Below are 13,740 nucleotides of genomic sequence, written 5' to 3'. Positions count from 1 at the left end.
ATGTAGCCAATCTTCCAAGAGCTTACAAAAAAGAGCCTTGTAAGCTCTTGGAGGATTGGCTACATCAGGGGTGGGTGGCCTAATATGCAAATGAGTTCCTGCTAGAATTCCACCCCTGTGCATATCTATAAACAGCCTGCCTTCCATAAAGATAGATTCAAAGTGGTCTGAAGAAGTAGAACAAGCAGAAGTAGAAGGTGTCTATTGGCACCTTTCAAAGATTGAATAAAACTTTGTTAGTCTGATGCATTTTGTGTGCAGCTTTGTCAGCGGAAATCTTTCAGATTCTTTTTAGCATCTTCAAGTGTACGCATGGGAATGGTATTAAAAATAATGTGAAAGATTTCCCCTGATGAAGTTGCACATTAAACACACAGGGGTTGTATAATTACTAAAGGTTTTTTTTCCTTTGCACTATTTCATTTTTTTAATTCTTCATTTGTCTTGGTATGCTCCCCTTTCTTCTGATGTCTAACATATATACCAAGGTGAACGTTTACAACTTAATTAGAATCTTGGATCCTGAAGAGAAGTTTTCCTTTGCTACTAAAAATCTAATTAAATTAGGCCTGGATATGGATGCAACAAAAATAGTTTGATTTGACCCTTTAAGCAAGTAGAAGTGCTCATCAAGTTTCCCAGGCATGGAGCTCTCAAGTTTCTACCTGATATTTACCCTCATTGGGTGAATGTCAGCATATGGTGGTTTTCCTTCAGCCATTTCAATGGCAGTAATGCCCAAAGACCAGATGTCCGCCAGACAGTTATAGCCGATTTCCTGGATCACTTCTGGTGCCATCCAAAATGGAGTTCCTATCACAGTGTTTCTTTTAGCCATGGTATCCTAAGAAATAGGAAAGTAACAATTACCCAGCTGAAAAATCAAGTGTGGCAACAAAGAGGAAATTTCCTAGAACACATGCGGAGGGGGAGTTCCATAAGAAATTGGGAAGTACGTATTTCTTCAAACACCATAAATAGAATTAAAATGATATCCTAATCCTCAACATACTTAAGTCAACGGAAATCAAGCCTAAGTAAGTGGCTATTACTTCAGGATAAAAGCAGTCTTAGCAGCCTGAATAGCTGGAGGTTATCAGTATTTGGAAGCTAAGTAGGGGCAGCTGTGGTTAGCATTTGGATGGGAGACCACAAGAATGCAGAGGCAGGTAATGGCAAACCACCTTCACTCATCTCTCGCCTTGACAACATCATGAGGGATTGTCATAAATCAACTGTGACTTGACAGCACTTAATTAAAGCACAACCTGGGGGGTGGGGCAGGAAAGCTTTTTTGGGAGTGGAGAGGGAGATGGTTCACACCAGTCACAAGTTCTCATAACTGCCTTAGAAATATACATGACCACAGCTAACCTTGCAGCCACCAGCAAGCATGAAATATGTTGCAATATCATCATTAAAAATCAAATTACACCCATGTTAGCCAATCCCCCTGCCTCCCCATCCTGACTTTAGCTCCACCAGATGTCATAAAAATGTGTACATGAACAATTTCTACTCACTGTAAGTTGGCCTGCTACCCCAAAGTCTGCAAGCTTAGCATGTCCTTCAGTGTTGAGTAGTATGTTGCCAGCTTTGATGTCGCGATGTATTTTCCTCATGAAATGCAAGTATTCTAGTCCTTTAAGCGTCGACTGTATTATTGTAGCTATTTCATCTTCCAACAACTAGAGAAAGAGAATGTTATATTTTACTACTTTGCATGGAATGAATTGGGTCTCACTATCATAACACACATTTTAGTTCCTAAGCCCCATTCCCTATGAATCATTGGCACTAAACACACAAAAAGCATCTAGTAAAAATAAGCGTGGGGACTTCTTTTTTTTTTAAATGATCTTTCAAAAAGCTGGTACTGAAAGTAGCAGGTCCTGTGTGGGTAAAAACCCACACTACTACCACTAAACCCATTCTACTAGTAAAAGAGCATTCTACTAGTAAAAACCCACACAGCTTAAGGAAAGATGGGTAAATGAGCACTGCTCTTTTGCTAGTAGAATTTCTGTGTGCTAGAAATGCATTGCTAGCAGAAAAGGAAAGGGAGAATGGTTGCATCCGGTTCCCCTTCCTTACTGAAGGACCCCAAGATCTTGTGGATTTGGAAGGGGGGGGTCTTTTGTCCACATGATCCTGCAACCTTCAACTCAGTTTTTGAAGTCACTGAGGAAGAGGAGGATAGGAAAGAACCATATAGCTGAAAATATGAAGGTATTGGGAGGGTTCCAATGACTCCCCATTTTTCCAATGGAAAAAATGGAAAATTTGGGGCAACGCTGGAAAAAAACCCTATGAAATCTCTCCTTTTTTTAAATGACAAAAACCTTCTCTTACAAAACATTTCACTCACTCTAAGTGTACAGTTAGAAAAAAAACCAAAATATTTTCAAGATGTTTGTGGTTTAAATGTAAATAATTTTGGCAACAATTAATAAGTCATTACTTTAATGATGATCCATTACAGAGTTCAATGCTTTCCATGTTATAGTGTGGTTAATATCCAAACAAACTGACAGTTCTTCCTATTCTGACACTATGAGAGAGGTTCTGTCAATAATATATTCTTTTTGTTTACCCAAAAACTTATTTTCTTTTTTCAACTTAACTTTTCCCCTTATCTCTCAGATGGCAAAAATTACCGTATTTTTCGGACCATAAGACGCACTTCCCCCCCAAAAAAGTGGTGGTGGGGGGGAAGTGTGTGCATCTTATGGTCCGAAGGTACGTACCTTCCGGGGGGGGGGCCATCTGCTGCCTCTGCCTCTGATCCGGCGCTTCCCCCGCGCCTGCCTGCCCGGCTCCATCTTCTTCAGGCAAGCGCTGGGATCGCTTCACGTGGCCCCACCGCAAACCCAGCGCTTCACAAGCGCCGGCTGCGGAGGGGGCAGCGTGCTTCCTCCTTGTCTGTCTGCCTGGCTCCACCTCTGATGCTTAAAGCAAGCGCTGGGATCGCTTCCTCCGATCCCAGCGCTTGCTTTAAACATCACAGCTGAAGCCAGGCACACAGGCAAGGAGGAAGCACCCGCCCCCTCCGCAAACCCAGCGCTTCGCGAGCACCGGCTGTGGAGAGGGCAGCGTGCTTCCTCCTTGTCTGTCTGCCTGGCTCCACCTCTGATGTTTAAAGCAAGCGCTGGGATCGGAGGACGGAGGGAGCGATCCCAGCACTTGCTTTAAGCATCAGAGGTGGAGCCAGGCAGACAGACAAGGAGGAAGCATGCTGCCCCCTCCGCAGCCGGCGCTTGCGAACGCTGGGTTTGCGGTGGGGCCACGTGGAGCGATCCCAGCGCTTGCCTGAAGAAGATGGAGCCAGGCAGGCAGGCGTGGGGGAAGTGCCGGATCGGAGGCAGAGGCAGCAGATCTCCCCCCAGGAGGAAGGTGCGTCCTATGGTCCGGAGCGCCTTATGGGCCAAAAAATACGGTAAATATGCATCTGCTATGGCAGTATATGGTGTAGAAATCTGCAAATCTTTCTCAACCAATGGGTATATGTCATAGAAAATTATAATTTATACTTTTAAATTCTATAAATATGTAAACAGTGTCTAAGCTTGCTCAGCTACAAATGATGCATTTTGTGTTGTTCAATCAAGTAAGAAGTGTACGTTTGATAGGTAAATGACAGTTGCATATATTTTTAGTTTTCCCCTCAAATTCTGCTTTTTCAGGGAAAAACAATTTCCCCTCCATAGTTTCAACATTTCTGGAAATTCTACATCTCTATATATGGCAAGCAGTCTTGTTCTTCATTGGATTCAAGCTGTGTTCTAGTTTAACATGCTCAAGACATGATGATTGTCTAATGTAATAGAACTGTCATGTGTTGCCATCTACCAGTACTCAACAGTTATTTTTCACACCTACTGCGAGCTGTCAGATACATGTGCAAATACAGCAGAGTTTTGTGAAGAAATATACACTCAGGAGGCCAGGAAGAGAGGCAGCAGAGAGAACCTATAGACCCCAAAAGATGCCACCATCTCTGAGGCAACAAAGATGCATGAAGCTTTACATCTCATGTCATTCAAAAAATCAAACTAGTGACTAGAAAGACATCCTTAGCATGCATATACATAGCTGAAAGGCAATGTCTCCCTATATAAACACATGAACCAATTACACTCCTTGGCATAACTGAAGCTTCTTTTTCTTGCCCTCAACTTTGTTCACTGCTTGGGGTTTTTTTTCTACTGGTGTTCCAGCACTGTAAAACTGCCTCACCCTCCAAAAGTGAGGTGTGTTCCAACTCTGCCAATCTTCTCCAAGCAAGATGCAAGGACCCCTCCCCCCCCAAACAACAACAGCAGCAACATTTTGCCTACTTTTTAAGCAAGCACCGTTTTGTCAGATCTCTTTGCAAATGTGGTTTCTGACTGTAATGGTATTTTTGTTATTTCAACCTGTCTGGGAGCAGGCTGTTGTAAATTGTCTTAGGCTCAAAAGACCAAAGGCAGAACAGAAATAATAATTTGACACACCTCACAGCAGTGTCAAACAACTATAATTCTGAAGCAGCACATACCGTTTTATTTCGCAGTCGAATGATATCTGACACAGATCCGGCACCACAATATTCCATGACTATCCAGAGGTCCGTGTTTTTAAAATAGCTGCCATAATACTTGACTACATGGGGACTAAAGGAAATTAGAGAACACTTCATTAAACTGGCTAAATTGTTCACATGCTTTACATACAGAATACAATGAAATGTATTGTACAAAATAAAAAAATGAAAGAAAATGAAAGAAAAAAAAAACAAGCCAAGAATCTAACTAGGAACCTCAGTTCAGTAAAATATACAGATTCCATTATTCAGACAAACACCAAAACAGGAAATCTTTGGTCACACTCTTAGTTCTGCAGTTTCGCTCCAATGTCAAAATAATATATGGCACACAGAGCTGCTCTGAAGGGTGCACAACTTTATTTACCTGGCCTGCAATTGCTGTTTAATAATCCTGTTTAATAATCCAAGGGGAAATAAGGAAATAATTCAGTTGCACAGAAGTGATGAAAAGTTGCTAAAACTGTTGCAGCAGGGGGTTACATAAAGAATGTACAATATTTAGTTACCAATAATAATTTGCAACACATCAAGTCTTCTAATAAGGAAGTATTTTTAACACATCAAAATGTTAATGCACACTGCACCAAAACATAAGATTAAGCAGTTATATATTTTGGGTTTTAAATGTCCAAGAAAGCAATCCTAACCAGGTTTACTCAGAATCCTACTGAGATCTATTCAGCAGGCCTTAGTCTCAGGACACCAGTTTTAGGATTGTACTGCAAAGTACTTTATGGGCATTGCTCCACTAACCCCCACAGCAGCATTGTAAGATGTTAGACAATGGCTTGCCTTGATATACCAAAGGAGCCTCCTAAGAGAAAAAACAAGGGAGTCGTAGAGATCGTATCACTTCAGTCTTGGTTAACCTCCCCAGTGATGTGGTCCTGATCAGAAATGGCCCATACAAGCTGCTATTTGCCCTTTAAAATGCTGGAAAAAGCCATACTTAATGCCCAGTAACAAGTTCTGAATTGGGATGGTTTTTTTAAAAATGCACACTCTCAACCATGATTCTACAGATGTTGGACACATGATGTAATAAATGTTGAATTTAGGCAGCATCCTGGTGATAAACTACACAACATTAATAAAAGAAAGTTTACTGGGATGCTTACACTGAAATTGGGCCACAAATCACAGTACTAAGAGGTTAAACTAAACAATTGGATTTATAAAATTGATATCCTCTCCCACCACTGAGATACCATTAGGGTAAATTTTTCTATCAAAGTAGACAACAAAAACAGCAAAGAATCTGTATGATACTTCAGGCAAATATACTTCTGCATTATGTGGCTACTTATCCTTTGCTATGACTACAGTGGGCCCCTGGTTAACAGGGCTGGGAAGGCCCAGAGCTGATTAGCTGATAGCCTCTGGGACTTTCACCTTCCCCATAGCAAAAAACTATATTTACTGTGTGTGCTTGTTTGCACTTGTCAAATGAGCACATCTGTCACAACTGGCTGCTGGCGCTTAGATATGGGCTGGGGAACACAGTGCAGGTTGTACAGCCCCTTTAAGCGGCTTGTGGGGGGCACAAGACAGCCAAACTCAGGGCTGATGTACTGGCCATGCTCTAAGAAGGATGATGATGATGGCTAAGAATAGCAGTTTCCACTTCTTCCAGCTCTAATACCAGCCCCCTGTCCTTGGTTATCCCAACAGCTGGGTTTGGAGAAGGTGCTGATAGCAGTGTGCTGTCAACCATACCTGTTGTCCCCTATGCTGTGCCAAGATCTGAGGAACCAGTAATCAATAGAGCTGTAGCCTGATTGCTCCCAGCAAAGTATGTGTCACCCTTCTTCCTCTCTGTGAGCTGGTCCCCACTTCAGCCACAAAGTAGTCCAACTAGGGTTACACTTGATAGAGCCTGAATTAGCTAAGAAGAAGAAGATGAAGATATTGGATTTATATCCCGCCCTCCACTCCGAAGAGTCTCAGAGCGGCTCACAATCTCCTTTACCTTCCTCCCCCACAACAGACACCCTGTGAGGTGGGTGGGGCTGGAGAGGGCTCTCACAGCAGCTGCCAGAGCTATGGCTGACCCAAGGCCATTCCAGCAGGTGCAAGTGGGGAAGTGGGGAATCAAACCCCGTTCTCCCAGATAAGAGTCCACACACTTAACCACTACACCAAACTGGCTCACCTATACTATACCTGTCTCCAAGATGAGCTTTGCTATTTACTAGTTAGGGTTTTCAGCATGTTTCAAGATGATGGTCTCAACCCTTATAGTCCTGCATGGATTGTGACCATGGCAGTCAAATGAGCATCTCCTCCCATATACACGTCTGTACTGAGGTTGACTGGCATAACCCTGCTTTCTGTACCCCCCTCTATCATCCATGGCAAGCTAGGCAGCCACAGCAGATTGCACCTTTTCTGAAATAGCACTGTTCAATTTTATTTATTACTTAAGTTTTCTGCCATGGAATTTTATGCCATGGAAGATGAGTCAAGACAGTGCCCTAAAGTCAGTGTCCTAAAATTTAAAACCTTTATTAAAATGGGGCTTCAGGTGTATAAATCTGTTTAGTGGACTAGCTCAGTAAATGTATGATTTCATTGATAAATGTTTTTATTTCTATTTTTTCACTTTACAATACTTTACTTGTCTTTTTAACGAGCAGAATCCAGTTTGGGGCTTAAGGGCAAGGCAGGCATTCTCAAAGGATGCATGCTTTGAGGGGGGAAGTAGTGGCTGGATTTAGCTCATAATTTGTCAGTGCAGGTGTGACAAGGGGGTAGAGGTGGGTGAAAGAAACAAAGGGTGGAAAACTCATGTTGTGCTCCTACCTATCACACTGCTGCATTATGGATATCTCTTTAATAATCTCCTGCAGATCAGACTCAACAGGAACTTGCTTAATAGCAACGACTTGACCAGTCTCTTTGTGGATAGCTTTGAATACACTGCCATAGGATCTGTGGCAAGAAAGAAAGAAATATACAGGATTAGAATACCATAAAAAGCAACACAGCATGTCAAGGAATTTGGCTTATGCATTAGAATGTACTGAAGAACGCAACATTGCTCAAGGGTCTCTTGTAATGATTACCCAAGTTCCATTTATGCTCAACAATCCAGTAACAATTTTAAAGGGATAGACTGCAAGCTAGAAGACCAAGAATAATATATACCCCACATTAAAAAAAACACGATGACATGATTATTTAAAACTGATTATTTATTTATTTACATTAAACTTTTATCCCGCCCTCTCTGCAAATGGACTCAGGGCGGCTCACAACATTCGTTTACACGATTTAAAACAATGTCAATACAATCTATAAAACATTAATACAATTAAAATTTAAAAACTATTTTACAGTGCTGTGCCATTACTATGTTGGCGGTTCTGTTTTTCAGACAGTTGGTCACCGGAAACTCTAGCTGATGTCTGGTGGCAGCTCTTTCTCAGTTTAAGCATCAAAGGCCTGTCGAAACAATTCGATCTTACAGGCCCTGCGGAATGTAGTAAGGTCCTGCAGGGCCCTTATGGCCTCCGGGAGAGCATTCCATAACTCTGGTGCTGCCACCGAGAAGGCCCTGGCTCGAGTCAAACGCAACCTGGCCTCCTTTGGTCCAGGGGTGGACAGCGGATTTTTTGTCCCTGAATGCAGTGCTCTCTGGGGGATATATGGGGAAAGGCGGTCCCGCAGATAAACAGGTCCCTGACCATAAAGAGCTTTAAAGGTCAATACCAACACCTTGAAACGGAGTCGGAACACAACAGGTAGCCAGTGCAGCTCTTTCAGCACTGCCTGAATATGCTCCCTTCGAGGGAGCCTCATTAACAGCCGTGCCACAGCATCTGCACTAGCTGTAGTTTCCGAGTCAGCGTCAAGGGTAGCCCCATGTAGAGATCATTACAGTGATCTATTCTTGAGGTGACCGTAGTATGGCTCACCATTGCTAAGTCGTTGTGCTCCAGAAAAGGAGCCAACTGCCGCACCTGCCGGAGATGAAAAAAGGCAGATCTAATAGTGGCTGCTACCTGGGCCTCCATTGAAGGGAGGACTCAAGGAGCATGCCCAAGCTCTTGATCTTAGGGGCCGGTATCAGTGGCACCCCGTCAAGAGCCAGCAGCTGGACCCCTCCCCTTGGACCACCCCGGCTCAGATAGAGAATCTCTATCTTCGTTGGATTCAACTTCAGCTGACTCAGCCTGAGCCAAGATGCTATGGCTTGAAGAGCCAGGTCGGCAAGGTGGCCAGTCAGTAGCTGATGATCAATCATATCAAAAGCAGCTGACAGGTCCAATAATAACACTGCTGAGCCGCCCCGATCCAGATGTCGCAGGAGGTCATCCATTAGAGCGACCAGAACCGTCTCCGTCCCGTGACCTGGTTGAAAATCGTTCTGGAATGGATCCAGTGCAGAAGTGTCCTCCAGGAAACCCTGTAGCTGAATTGCCACCGCCTGCTCTATAACCTTACCCAAGAAGGGAAGGTTTGATACCAGCCGATAGTTCGCCAATACGGCCAGATCTGCAGATGGTTTTTTCAAGAAGGGATGGACCACAGCCTCTTTAAGGGGTGTGGGAAAGATCCCTTCTATCAAAGATCTATTGATGATACTTTGCAGTGGTTTGCGTAGCATCACCTGGCTAGCTTTTATAAGCCAGGACGGGCACAGATCCAGCCTACAAGTCGTAGGGCGTACAGCTAAAAGGATCCTGTCGACTTCCTCCAGGCTGAGTGGACTGAAGGAATCCAGAACTGGACCAGAAGACGTGCTCGGTGCCCCAAGTTCTTTCACTGTATCAATTATGGCGGGAAGGTTGCATCTGAGCGACAAGACTTTATCTGTGAAAAAACTCGCAAAAGCCTCACAGCCTATTTCCAATTCTCTAATATTTTGTTTACCATATGGTAAAATTGTTAATGACCGAATTATACTAAACAATTGTGCTGGGCGCAAGGTCGCAGATGCAATCCGGGACACAAAGTAGGTTTTCTTTGTGGCCTGGACTGCCATCTCATAGGTCTGCATAAATGACCTATAAGATGTTCTCATAGCTTCGTCACGAGTATGTCGCCATTGTCTCTCTAGTCGTCTTAATCGCTGTTTCATTGATAGCAGTTCCAGGGTATACCATGGAGCGGATCATGAACGAGGATGAAGAGGACGTCGGGGAGCGATCTCGTCGATGGCTGTGGAGAGCTGGTTGTTCCAGTTCTCCACCAGTTCATCCAGCGAGTTGCCAGAGGGCAAGGGATCCCGCATAGCCATTTGAAGCTGCAAAGGGTCCATCTGGTTACGTGAGCGAGCTAAAACTTGCTCACCGCCTAAACGGGGTAGAGGTGACATATTCACACAAGCCCTCAGGGCATAGTGGTTAGACCATGGCATTGCCTCAGCAGAAATCTGATCCACTCCAACTCCCGCCGCAAAGATCAGGACTAATGTATGCCCAGCCTGGTGCGTGGGCACTGTTACATATTGGGAGAGTCCCAGTGCTGCCATGGAAAGCACTAGGTCCGTCGCCTGAGTGGAAGCTGTGTCCTCGGCATGGACATTGAAGTCACCCAAGACTATAAGCCGAGAGTGCTCCAATGCCCAGCCTGTCACAGCCTCCATCAGGGACGGTAGGGCACTGGCTGGTGCATTAGACAGACGGTATACCAGCCAGATTGCTAAACTCTCTCCTACATCCCACACCAGGCCAGCACATTCTATGCCTACAATCTTTGGCTGAGGGAGCGCCCTGAAGGAGCAATCCTCCCATACGAAAAAAGCCAACCCTCCCCCCTGCCTGCTAGTCCAAACCTGAAAATATATATACACAGAGAGAGCAAAGAGAGAATTTATCATCAGTGGGGCCAAAAAGCCATGCTGGCCTTTTAAAATATGTATTTGTACCTTTCCTAGCCTGTGGTATACATTTTATCTGAGCTTCTAGGATTGTAGTTTTAAATAATCTCCAAGCTTCCTGAAGGGATTTGACCCTCCTTACCTTTCAGTTTATCTTCACAAGCCCCCTCATTTGAAAGCAGTTACTTTTTCTAGAGTTAAATGTGGCTGCATTGGTCTTTGGGCAACTAGCTATTTACATAAATGTTAAACTTAATTGCATTATGGTAACTGTTCCAAACCAATGCTATCACATTTCATTTTTCATCAGATCTCAGGCATTACTTAGGACCAAGTCCAGGATTACCTTCCCCCCAGCAGGTTCAGTGAACATCTGCTCCATGGCACAGTCACTGAGACTATCTAGAAACCTAATCTCTTTCTCCTGACTTAATACACATATTGACCTAATCAATGTGTGTGTAGTTAAAATTACCTATGATACACTTATTTCATCTAGCTGCTTAATTCTTTTGCTGTTTTAAAATCATCCTCTGATCTAGCGAGCAATAACAAACTCCCAGAGTTAACCTTCCTTTTCGGCACACTGTTTCCACCCATAGTGTTTCTATAAGTGAAACTATTTCTCTTACATTTTCAGTCTTACTGGACTGTATACCCTCTCTGAATACAAAGCCACTCCACCTCTGACCCTTCCCTCCCTATCCTTCTGTTATAATTTATATCCAGGAATTCCTGTATCCCACTGATTATCCTCATCCCACCAATTCTCTGAAATGCCCACAATATCTATGTTCTCCTCTGACGCTAAGCACTCCAGTTCCTCCATCTTACCTCAGACACTTCTAGCATTTGTATATAAACATCTATAATTTCCCAGACAGGTTAGGCCTGTAGCCTTCTTCCTGTGCCCTCTAGACCTTGTCAGGCAGTCAATATGTTTGTTACCCTCTCAGTGGCCAGTCCTAATCCATTTCCTTCTAGAACATTAACAGAGAGATGAGCCATCCCAAACCAGCAACATTTCATCTCCTGTTGGCTGTCCTCCAAGATTTATTTAAAAACTGCTCTGCCACCTTTTTTATTTTAAGCACCAGCAGCCAGGTTCCTTCTCGGGATAAGTGGAAGCCATCTCTTTTGTAGAGGTCCTGCTTGTTCCAAAAAGCATCCCACTGCCTAACAAACTTGAACCGTTCCACCCTACACCAGGGGTGGCCAACGGTAGCTCTTCAGATTTTTTTGCCTACAACTCCCATCTGCCCCAGCCATTGGCCATGCTGGCGGGGGCTAATGGGAGTTGTAGGCAAAAAAAAAAAAACCCACCTGGAGAGCTACCGTTGGCCACCCCTGCCCTACACCATTATCTCATCCACACATTGAGACTCTAATAGGAAGGCAACCTGGCCCTGCATGTTGAACAGGCAGGACTTCTGAGAAGGCTATCTTGGAAGTCCTGGCCTTGAGTCTCCTGCCTAGCAGCCTAAATTTTTCACTTGCATTTAAATGCTTTTTAAGAAACTACTGATATTAGAAGCTATGTTTCTGAAGATAACAGTGGGTGTAAAGCTTTGGGTGCACAGTCATTGCTATTCCAATAGCGCTAGCCAATAGTCGTGCTAAAGATATCAACAGAGTTCTGGGGGGGTTGCTTAAGTTCCATAGAAATGAAAAAAAACCCTCTGAATATAACAAGCTGCACCTCCAAAACAGAAAAAGTTCACAAAGTTTACAATGATAATAGACTCTGATAGAAGGTGGGTTAATCAAAGTAATAATACCACCTTAACTTCCTGGCAAACAGGACAGGGAAGTCTTAATGACTACAGACTCACCCCATGTTCCATGAATTAAAACAAGAATAATGTTTTTCTAAGGTTTGCAGAGTAGAGGAGATGGAATAAGTAGAACTGTCCCACACATCTGTCTCAATGCAGATATTTTGTGTTTGTGGTCCCTGTGGTTAGTTCTAAGAAGCCCGAGCCAAGCTCAAAAGACCACTAAACTGTAAAAAGGTTGGTCCACAGCAACTAATGCAACAAATCTTCCAGACATTAAAAGCCTTCATACTGAGTTCTAAAATGCAGGTTTGCCTTATTAGCCATGACACGACTTTGATCCACAGACTTTGGGGGTTTTCATTTCAAGAGTCATTTTCCTACCTGCCTGATAGTATAGCAAGAATACTTTCAATTGCTGAATCCTCCATCCTGCTGGGATGATTGATCCATGTGACCAAAACCAGCCAGCCCTCCAAAAAAATAAGATTTTAGAAGTCAAATCTGGAAGCACTATAAAACCCAACAACTCCCTTACCTGGTGCTTTGAACACAAAGTCAGTATACTCCCAAGTTTATTCACAGTACTACAATAAGCAGAAATAAAGCACCAAGGAGGCTACAGAATAAGAGATTTCTGAGTCAAGGAAGGAAAGGCTCATTATGTTAGGGAAATAACTGCCAGCAGCAAAAGTAGATTCAATCAGATATCTCAGACATACTAATTATCATGTAAAAACAGGACCCAATGTGCCAAAATCAAAAGAGCACATCCCAAGCTCAGAAGATATATAAACTTGGATAGCTATAGGCAACAAAAGGAGAAAGTTAGCTTTGAGGGGGGAAATGGCTAGTCCCAGCTGCTCAATGGGTTCCACATCATTGGACTGCAGACAGTAGGATCCAGTGTTCTGCCTCCAATAGTTTGCTTTCCGAAGTCTTAGTCTTATAAGATGAAAAGAGTTCCAAACTTTTTCAATTTTTGTGACATGAAAAATGGGAGATTTGATGGAACACTGAAAAACAATCCTATGATTTTTATTTCTCCTGCAATAAGTGAAATGAAAGAATTTTTTTATTCAAGATGTGCAGAATAAAATTTTATCTAAGACAGTCTATAGCATTAGACAGTGATCATTCTTATATATGCTCTAAAAATATTGCATTTTCAAGATTATTTTGCTTAACTGTAAATAATTTTGGCAACAGTTTATATTCTATGTGTTTAGTGATAACACATTGTAAAAGTTTAATTTAATATCTAAATATGGTTTTTAAAGGTATGTGTTTCTATCCAAATTTACTTTTATTTCATTTTGAATGTTTCCTACCTTCCATTTTTATTTTTGTCTTAATTCTCAGATAGAAAAATGGCAGTATGGGATGCATCAGTCTGCAACTTTCTCAAGTATTCAGTATAACTGCAATTTATCTTATAGATACAAAGCAATGTATACTTTTAAATTCAATAAAGATTCCAAATAACATAACTTTACAAGCAGGACTTGAGGAGGGTATCTCATTTTCTCCTTTCCCATTATTGTTGTTTTCCTTTC

At 42.8% G+C, this 13,740-nt stretch overlaps 1 protein-coding gene across 2 annotated transcripts in view; it reads right to left on the bottom strand.

Moving 5' to 3' along the window:
- Positions 1 to 13,740, bottom strand: part of STK4 (serine/threonine kinase 4) — a 102,738-nt gene that overhangs the window by 69,198 nt on the left and 19,800 nt on the right. For both annotated transcript variants that reach the window (XM_060230888.1, XM_060230887.1), the window contains exons 3-6: positions 7,388 to 7,516; positions 4,538 to 4,652; positions 1,524 to 1,688; positions 677 to 844 (exon numbers count right to left, since the gene is read on the bottom strand). In XM_060230888.1, coding sequence (XP_060086871.1) covers positions 677 to 844; positions 1,524 to 1,688; positions 4,538 to 4,652; positions 7,388 to 7,516 — 577 coding nt within the window. The remainder of the gene's footprint in view (positions 1 to 676; positions 845 to 1,523; positions 1,689 to 4,537; positions 4,653 to 7,387; positions 7,517 to 13,740) is intronic.

This window comes from Heteronotia binoei, chromosome 2 (assembly GCF_032191835.1).
Source record: "Heteronotia binoei isolate CCM8104 ecotype False Entrance Well chromosome 2, APGP_CSIRO_Hbin_v1, whole genome shotgun sequence".
In the NCBI taxonomy this organism is placed as follows: domain Eukaryota; kingdom Metazoa; phylum Chordata; class Lepidosauria; order Squamata; family Gekkonidae; genus Heteronotia; species Heteronotia binoei.
Note: the sequence above shows the minus strand (reverse complement) of the source record. Positions and strands in the feature narration are given on the sequence as shown.